The sequence below is a fragment of the Lactuca sativa genome, chromosome 8 (assembly GCF_002870075.4).
Source record: "Lactuca sativa cultivar Salinas chromosome 8, Lsat_Salinas_v11, whole genome shotgun sequence".
Lineage (NCBI taxonomy): Eukaryota > Viridiplantae > Streptophyta > Magnoliopsida > Asterales > Asteraceae > Lactuca > Lactuca sativa.
The window spans coordinates 78502760-78512916 of NC_056630.2; the positions used below are offsets into that span (position 1 = coordinate 78502760).

The 10157-nt window shown below is 33.2% G+C and overlaps 1 protein-coding gene and 1 long non-coding RNA gene across 4 annotated transcripts; both read left to right on the top strand.

Annotated features, from left to right (window-relative positions):
- The first annotated feature begins 764 nt into the window (after positions 1 to 764).
- LOC128127585 (uncharacterized) lies at positions 765 to 5405 on the top strand. Of its 3 annotated transcripts, none has more exons than XR_008225473.1 (4): positions 765 to 1060; positions 2106 to 2433; positions 3698 to 3782; positions 4285 to 5405. It is a non-coding gene; the product is annotated as an uncharacterized LOC128127585 (long non-coding RNA). The 3 variants fall into 3 exon arrangements; XR_008225472.1 differs by lacking the exon at positions 765 to 1060 and adding an exon at positions 2741 to 2872 and having other exon boundaries at positions 1218 to 2433; XR_008225471.1 differs by lacking the exon at positions 765 to 1060 and having other exon boundaries at positions 1218 to 2433.
- Positions 5406 to 6708: 1303 nt separating this feature from the next.
- Positions 6709 to 9837, top strand: LOC128127778 (receptor-like protein EIX2). Its single transcript, XM_052766465.1, has one exon. It carries the CDS (start codon positions 6709 to 6711, stop codon positions 9835 to 9837), a length of 3129 nt encoding a protein of 1042 aa, XP_052622425.1.
- The last annotated feature ends 320 nt before the right edge of the window (positions 9838 to 10157 follow it).

Here is a 10157-nt window from a genome sequence, read left to right on the forward strand (position 1 = left end):
GTTGTTATGTTGTAGTGATATGTTAGATCTGTATCCTAGTATGTAGGATGTTCCTATGTTGAAGTGATCTGTTAAATTGTTATCCTGGTATGTAAGATGTTGCTATGCTATAGTGATCTGTTAGATATGTATCCTGATATATATGATGTTGTTATGCTGAAGTGATCTGCTCGTTTGCTATGCTAAAAGACTATTATTTAAATAGGAAAAAATGGTGAGGTAGGTAAGGTAAGGTGAGGGGGTGGGGTTGGGGTTGGGGGTGTATTTATTTAAGTAAATAAAAAAAATCAAGGGCAAAATAGTCTTTTTAGGTAAGACATGGATCAAACACGTAAAAAAAAACAAATAGTAGGGACCTTTCGAGCTAAAAAACAAGTTAGGGACCAAACACGCAAATTACCCTAAACCATAGGGACGATTGGTGTAATTTACTCTAAAATTAATTTTCGGTGATTTTCGATTCGATCTTCAACGATAGATGATTTTAGTAGCTTGAGACATTCTGAAAGTAATTATGAATATGATATCTTTAATATACATTATAAACATAAGATTACACACAATTGGTCCTTAATACATAGCGGTTCGTGGTGGTTTGACCATCGAACACTGACTAATTTTTACCAATTGTTACAACAGCTGCCACACAGTGGCAACCCTTGCCCACGTCGTGGCGGTCCAATAAAATATATGTGCTTTTATTTAATCCCACGCTGTGGGCATCCTTGCACCATGTCGTGCCATAGGTTTTCCCCTAAAACTCCATCTTTACCTCCTAAAAATATAAAGCTAAACTAGTCTTGAACACGGGTGTTATAAAGGTCATGATTTCTGATCAATATACTTACACAACACTCATAGATGGGCTATCCAAAGCAAAAAGATTGGAAGATTCAAATATGGTTTTAGAAGATATGTATATTACTTTTTTTTGTGGCAAATTTTTGTGATGATTAGGAAATTTGTGAGGTAGTGCTGGTTGTGATCGTGGCAAAAAGAGCAATACGGTGGTGGTGTATGGCTACATGATGGGGATTTGGAGACCCTAAAAGCGTTTCAGGTTGCTTCTATTTAAATAATCAATGAACCAGATAACTGTCTTATTTGAAATAATATTATTTTATGTTCAAATCATGGTTTCTACATGTCTCCTACTCAACTATAAATAGAACCTTATACTTTGGAATTTTCAAGTACTCTTTTCTTAGATACTAGATCCAAAAATTGATCCTCTCTCGCCTCTCTCCTAATCTTTCTATGGTTCTTGTGTTGTGGGTGTGAACCATTAGAGGCTCGCACACAAATAGAGCTTGTTTTCAAAGATAATTCTAGATTGCTTTGTTGGAATCAAAGATTTGTTTACAATAACAAATAAAAGGTATGCAATTTTGTGAATTTTGCTTTCCATTAGGGTTTAGAAGATTTGATGTTCAATAATATGTTGCTTAAATAGTGTTATGACATAGATCAAAGTAGGTTGCACGTACCCTTAAGAATATAATGATTTTTCCGTATTATTACATGTAAAACCTATCAATATCTTATATAAGTTAACAATGACAAAAATATGATTAAAGTCACCAGATACATTCCTCGTTTGATATGGTCCTCAAACATAAGATTTCATGAATATAGCATATAATATCCTAAAAGGAAACCTAATATAACTTTTCAGATGGTAAAAGTAATATGATTATTTGTTACATGTTTTTTATTCATTTGGTGATGATATTACTAGCTTATTAAAAAAATCTATTATCACAATGTTTTTTCAATCTTATTCATACAACAAGGAACAATGCCCAAATTATTCATAAATAAATTTCATTAAAGTATATTTCTGGTATACCCGAAAATACCCAACCCGAATCATCAACCCGGATACCCGAACTATAAGACCCGAATTGTAAATAGTTTAGGTTTCGGTTCATATTATTTTATGAAAAAAGTCGAATTACCCGAAGCTCGAAAATTACCCAATGAACAGACCTAATTAGCAGTAGTGATTAGTAGTAGATAATAAGCAATAAAGAAAAGATAAAACAAGGGAAAATTAGTCCTATGCTAAAAGCATAACATCTAAACGGTTAGATTTTACAATGCAGGGACCACAAGTGGTAACAAAACCCTCCATAGGGATCACCCATGACAAAAAGCGAATAGTAGGACCAAAAGCGCTATTTTGGCAAAACCATAGGGACCAAAAAAGTGTTTTACTCTAAAATGAATTAAATATATATTAAATAACGGAAATATGACCAGATCTCGTATCAGATGAAAACGAGGAAGTTCGAGTAAAGCGAAAGACGGAAGAAGGAGAATTCATGAAGTAAATCTATGAATTGAAAATCATAGTACAGTCGTTTTAAGCATATGGCTTGTAATATTGAGGAGAAGTCATTCTGGGTTGAACTGGGTGCCGATTTAGTCGAGGTATGTTGATTACATTTGTAAAGTTTGCTTAAGTTGTGTTAAATTAATGGTTGTAAGATGTTTAGTTGTTGGGATGTATGCTAAATCAAGACATAGAACTAACTTAGAAGAAAGTTGAGTTGAGATTGTGTTTCCTGACCTAATTTTGTCAATTTCTCGATTAAAATGGGTAATGGTGATTTGAGTGAATTAGGCAATGTTAAGTAATGAAATTTGAGAATATTATATATATGCTAAAACTATGGGTTGATGTCAACTTAAGTAAAAAAGAATCAACTAAATGATGAGGTCACGTATTGTGTTGCAGGTTTTCCGTATCTCAGTTACTTGCTACAATATAATTTCTTCCTTTAATTTGATAACATCAAAAAGATTGGGGTCCCACATTGACACAAGCTCACCAGATCTTTCAATTGCCTCAGCTACTGCATAATTGCAGGTTCTTTTTCCCCAGCAAAAGTAACCTGATTTTTAAGCACCATATTTCTAACCCAAGCTCTCTTAAAATCCTTCTCCACTCCATTTATATTGATAGATAAGCACTCTAACATTGTTTCTTGAAGACACCACTCTTTTTCAATTATATTGGATTCAGAGTCTGAATTCCAGTTTTGATCCCCAGACACTTCAAATACTCTTTCTTTTACTTTCCCTGAAAACATCTCCTGCTTACACTTTTTTCCTTTGAGGTTGTGAATGTTCTTCATTTTGCTTTCCTTATTTTATAAATGTAGTAATGCTTTGTTGACAATCACTTTCTTCAAACCAAACTCCACCACACTATGTGCTCTGGACCATTGGGATCACCCTCAAAATTTACAAACTTTTCTGTTTGGACCAACTTTATCTTTTTTGCTCATAATTAGACAGGTTATTGTAATTACTTTTAAAAACAAGTAAGAAAGCATTGAGTCAGTATAAGTAACATAATCAACCATTCAATGTTACATTCCTATAACACTATTAGTTTCCAAAATATAAGCATATCTAGTAAGTAAGACAAGAGAATAAAAGAATGGCATCAATTAGTAGAAATGCTATATATAGTTATAATGTTTTGCTGTTGATGAGATTGAATTCAATACCTAGACAATGCCTCTGTAGTACGTACATTAAGTTTCAATTTGGTTTAAGAAAGGGAGGGCTTGAATTGAGATATGGATTAGTCTTTAGTGGAATGTCTTTGAGCATTCTTTTTGTTATAATTAAGTAGGTTATATTATAAAACAGAGCAACAAATTAAAATTTTCAATTCATGTATCAGGTGAAAACATTGCAAATAGGCATCTGGCGAATGTCAAAGATTTGGTGATAGCTTCAAGAATGCAAAATCCATTTTAATTGGGAAGGTAATTTCTTGCAAGAGATATAATGGTTATTAATTTTTAAATATGCCGACCACTGGGCTTTGAAATTCTACATGTTAATTACTTTACTGTAGGTTATACACACATTTTAGCTATCCAAAACATTCTAATTTTGTAGGGTTTTTTTATCATTATATTTATGTTGGTCCAACCTACAGAACGTGAAAAAGCTTTTATGTATTCATTATCTCTTGTGTTATGATGCTTTCCTTGTTTCTGTAATTTTAGTTTTTCCCTTGGTTCAACCCTTTTGTATTATGTGTTTTGAGGGTATATATATATATATATATATATATATATATATATATATATATATATATATGTATATATATATATATATATATATATATATATATGTATGTATATATATATATATATATATATATATATATATATATATATATATATATATATATATATATATATATATATATATATATAACGACTAACCTTGCCCTTTACTTTTTTTGATTTGTTTCTTTAGGTCATTGAAGATGCATCATTATATTCCAAACCATGTTACAGGTCATTTTTTTTTTAACTCTGAGTGGGTGAGTTTTTCTATGTGAACCTTGTAAAATTGAAAAACACCATGTCTTGTATACACCACACTTTAATAAAATAATCAAATAAACAAACCGAATGTTTCCTGTAATTTAGGGAACCCAAGTGTCAAAGATATAACATAAACTTTGGGGGCTACTTTGTGGACTTTAAGAATCATATGTGAGGTCTACCGTGAAACTATTTAGAACTATTATGTACTATTGGCCTGCTAACATGTTCACAAATTCGTGTATCATTTCCCACTTAAATATATTGAAATAATAATGTAGTTTTTTAAATTCACAAGTTCCTGTATCATTCCTGACTTTAATACATAAAAATAGCAATATAGTTTTAAAATAATGTGATTCAGGAGATTGTAAGTATTAGATTACACTTTGAATAAGTTTTAAAATAAATAAAATATATTTTAGGTATTTCTGTAAATCATTAAATTTCAAAATCAAGTTTATAATCTTTAATTATGATAAGTCTTAAAACCATCATATATATTGTTTTTGTGGGCAAATGCATTTACGTGTGACATGGGGAATTGATTTAGCCAAAAATCACTTTCTTTGATTGAGAGAATTAAAAAGAAAAATAGCCCATGACCAAATCAATACAATTTTGTGGATACAAATCAACAATTGATTTCCATGTCTTGTTTTGGTCAAAGGAAAAGTAAATATAGATAGACTATAAGCATGCAGTCTTGTCTTGTGGATACAAGTTTTCAATTGACTTCCAAGTCTCCCATCACAATAACTTGTTTCATCACATCACATGCATGGGCAACTTAGTCATCATATTTGTAACTTATAAATTTTCTGTTATAAATTAAAATTTTATTTTCATAAACACTCCACAAAATGCAATGTCAAGTCTTGTACCCTTCTCCAGCATACTTTTAGGAACAAGCTAAAAAATCAAAAATTAAAATACGTTTCCTTTCCTTGACACATTAACATTGTTACATCAAATAATACTAAAAACAACTTGTTCTGTTGTATCTAGTTTTTTAATCGTTGAAACCAAAAATCATTTTTATAATATAGAACAATAATTTATAATCTATCTTTGATTTCTCAAACACATAAATGCTTGTTTGTCAATATATATTGTGCTTTTTTCAATTCATAAATTGTTAAAGACTTGTGACCAAGTAATTACGTGTGCTATGGGGAATAAACTTGAACCAAAACCACTTATTTTGATTAACAGAAAATTAAAAGTGAACCTGGACCAAAAGAATACAAGTTTGTGGATACAAATTGTCCGTTGACTTCCATGTTGACTTCAAAGTCTTATGTATCATTTTCTTCTGAAGAAATTCCCAAGAACATGTATCATTTCTGACTTAAATATATTAAAACAATAATATAGTTTTTGAATTCACAAGTTTGTGTATTTTAATTTATAAAAATAATAATATAGTTTTTATAAATAATGTGATTCAAGAGATTGGAAGTATTAGCTCATGATCAAAAAATACAATTTTGTGGATACAAATTAAACATTGATTTCCATGCCTATTTTGGGGAAAAGTAGATATAGACAAAGACCAAAAGCATGTGGATAAACTTGTTTCATCACATTTTTTAAAACACTTGAATAATGTAGTAGTGCATGATATACTGCTTAGTTTGCAACTTGTAATTTTGTTGTGATAAATTAAAATTATTATTTTCATATAATAACATAAGACAAATAAAGAAACTGAATATTGCATGTGATTTAGGGAGGCCAAGTTCTGATACAAGTAATGTCAAAAATAATAATAAAACTAAATGGAGCCTCTTGTGTATCATAAATGTGAACATATTGATTAGTAATCTTGAACACTGTTTTTATTTAAACTCAATAATAACATGATTTCTAAATAATGTGATTAGAAGCTTGTAAGCATTAGATTTCCACTCATTTGGCTTACTCAACCCATCTAGCAGTTTCATATTTAGCCATGATTTTAAATTCCCAGTTTATAATTGTAACCATCACTTAAAAATATTTATAATGTATCTATGATTTATCAAAATGGAGATGCTTGTTTGTCAAATACTGCATTTTATTCAATTCATATTTTGTTAAAAATTTGTGGCGAAATAGAATTCCATGTGCTGTGTGGAATAGTCTTGTCCCACAAATCACTTTTTTTGATTGACAGACAAAAAAAAAAAAAATAGCATAAGAATATAAGGTTGTGGATACAAATTCTCCTTTGACTTCCAAGTCTTCCAATATTCATTTATGGCTTTATAAATGTACTCGTTGCTTCATCATAATAACCCATCACTTCTTCATCACAACCCATCTTTCTACTTCAACTTTCTTCTAAACTAAAACTGAGTTAAGGTTGATAATGGGGATCCATCTCATTTTCATATGTGTGTTTTTGTTTGCAGCCACATATACTTGTTTGGGGGTTGGAAATGTTAGTGTCCTTTGCTCTGAGAAAGAGCGACTTGCTCTTCTCAACTTCAAACACAGTATTGTCGAAGATGACTCAGGAATGATGTCATCATGGGTTGGAAATGAGTGTTGCCTGTGGGAAGGAATCCAGTGTGACGGTGTCACTGGAAATGTTCAACGCCTTCATCTCAAAGGAGATTACTTCTATGACTACTTAGTTGGTAAAAAGGTGAGCTCTTCTTTGGCAGAGTTGAGGCATCTCAAATACCTCGACTTGAGTGGGAATGATTTCCAAGGAAGTCAGATCCCTGAGTTTATTGGATCCTTGAAACACCTGAGTTACCTGAATCTCTCTGATGCTAATTTTGATGGTATTATTCCTCCTCACATTGGAAATCTTTCTAATTTAAAGGTTCTTGATCTCAGTTCAAATTATAATGAACTCAAGGCAGATGATATGGCATGGGCTTTTGGCCTTTCGTCACTCGAGCTTCTCAACTTGAGTTATGTGGATCTTAGTGGAGCACAAAACTGGGACATGATGCTTCACATGATTCCCTCCTTAAAAGAGTTAAGTTTGTCACATTGTAGACTTTCCAATGTTAATCTTGGTCCTTTTCTTAATTCCAGTAGAATACTTCCTAATATAAAACACCTCGATCTTGGCTACAATTCTTTCAAAGGTCCACTCCCCTTCCTTCTTCAAAACATGACATCCCTAACATTCCTCAGTCTTTCTGGATTTAATCTTAGTTTATTGGCATGGAACTTTCCAAACCTACTAAGCATGATCCCTTCTTTGTCAGAGCTTCATATGTCAGGTTGTGGGCTGGATAACATCCAACACCTCGATCTTAGCGATAATCCACTTGGAAGCATATTTCCATCTGTATTGACAAACATGAGCTCCCTAGAAGTCCTTGACCTTTCAGATACCATGTTAAATTCATCTCTTCCTATTCTGCCTAAACTTCTAGTCCTTCATCTTTCTAGTAACAAGTTTAAGCAAATTGAGCATGTTGGTATCTGGAGACAGTGCCACCTGAAACGATTAAGTGTAACATATAATGAGTTTGATATGGAAATGACTGACTCACCAAAAAATGCATCGGAGTGCTCCATATATGCTTTGGAGTTTCTGGAATTAAGTCGGAGTTTAAATGGTAGAATTCCAGAAACACTTGGAAGACTGGCGAATTTAAGACACCTTGATCTATCGCAGAATGGACTGACTGGTTCAATCCCTGAATCTGTAACAGGATTAAGATTTTTACAAGTACTTGATCTATCTGAAAACCAGTTGACTGGTCCCATTCCAGAATTCCTTGGGAATCTTACCCAACTCGCCCTTTCTTCTAACCAATTGAATGGTTCAATTCCAGAATCCCTTGGAAAATTAGCAGCTTTAACAGAATTGTATCTAGAATCTAATTTGTTAGAAGGGACTATTCCAGTTTCAATTGGGCAACTTGCCAAACTCCGTCATCTCTATATCTCTAACAATTCTTTGGAAGGAGCAGTTACTGAAGCCCATTTGGCTAACCTTTCGATGTTGAAGTACTTGGATAGTTCTTCCAACACTAAGCTGACATTCAATGTTTCATGTGGGTGGATACCTCCATTCCAGTTGACATATCTTTCTCTCAGCTCTTGCAATATCGGGAATGGATTTCCGCAGTGGCTTCGACATCAGAGGAAACTTAAGAGGTTAGAGTTGTCCAATGCTACACTTTCGGGGCCGCTGCCCACATGGCTGCGGAAGATGCCCATCATTCCTGTCTTAGATCTCTCTCACAACAAACTCAGCGGATCTTTGAAAAACCTTCCTAATGCGAAAAATGATGATGTATATTGGTATTTACCTGTATTACTTCTGGAATATAACCTTTTCAGTGGGTCAATTCCAAGGTCATTATGCAGAAGAACAGATTTGAAAGGGCTTGATCTTTCAAGAAACATGTTAAGTGGGAAAATTCCCAACTGTGTGGGGAATCTGCAGGGTTTGGTTATCATGAGTATAAGCTCAAATCAGCTCTCTGGTGCCATTCCTAGCTCAATTGCTCTTATTTCATCATTATTTTGGTTAAATTTGAACAAAAATAACTTTACTGGTGAAGTTCCTCCAGAATTAGGGAATCTACAAGGTTTGGGAGTCTTAGATTTGGGTGACAATAAATTATATGGAAATATACCCAATTGGATAGGGAAAAAACTTACATCTTTGGTGGTTTTGAGGTTACACAAAAACAACTTCACTGGTAGAATTCCTCCATCTCTTTGCAAAAATTCAAATCTTCAAATTTTGGATCTTGCATACAACAACTTAACCGGAACCATCCCTCCGTGTGTAGGAAACTTAAATGGCATGGTTGTGAGTCACTCGATATATGAGCATTATCCAGATTTCGATTCTGATAAGAATGTGATTCAGGTCATGAAAGGTGTTGATCTTGAATATACAACAACTTGGAGAATGGTTTATAACATGGACCTTTCAAGCAATAAACTTGTGGGAGAAATACCGGTTGAGCTAACTGCACTTTCTATGTTGGTGGGTCTGAATCTGTCTAATAATCATCTGAGAGGGGGTATTCCAGAGAGCATTGGAAAGATGATGAATTTGGAAACTCTTGATTTCTCAAAAAACAAGTTGAGCGGGAGCATCCCTCCAAGCATGGCAGCTCTGAACTTTTTGAGCCATTTGAATCTGTCACACAACAATTTGTCGGGTCAAATTCCAACAGGAAATCAACTGCAGACGCTTATTGATGATCCATCAATTTATGCTGGGAACAAAGGTCTATGTGGACCTCCACTGCCAAATAGTTGCTCAAATCATCAAGATCCAACAACAACAAGCAAGAAGAAACACAAAGCAGCTGATGAGAAGATGGAGGTATGGTTGTTTTATGTGGATATAATGAGTGGTTTTGGAACAGGGTTTTGGGGTGTTATTGGAGTTCTGATGTTCAAGAAGCAGTGGAGACACAAACTTTTCATGTTTGCTGAGGAAACCATGGATAAGATATACGTTGCAGTTGTGGTAAGAGTTGCCAAGTTCAAGAGAGGAAGAGAATAGCTGCATAGATCATGTGGAATGCAAGTAGTTCTTGAATGCATGTTATCAGTGATGGTTTTGCTTTTGAGATATGCTTATTCTAATGTATTACTATTTGGATTTTGTATTTGTATGACCTTTGTCATATCAGTGTTGTTTAGAGGTGCTAATTTACAAAATTTCTTTTGGATTTGGTATTTATACATGATCAAGTTGTAGATTTAGATTACTATGTATTTGAGTTGTAGATTTTTTTTTTCTTTTTAATTCTCGACCTTCTGCTGCTGCCCCCGGTTTTCATCTACATTGGTCCAAGTAAGTAAGAAACATGTAATTGACTC

What these genes read in the sequence shown, in the direction of transcription:
- LOC128127778 (XM_052766465.1), top strand. Translation starts at nt 6,709, where the DNA reads ATGGGGATCCATCTCATTTTCATATGTGTGTTTTTGTTTGCAGCCACA.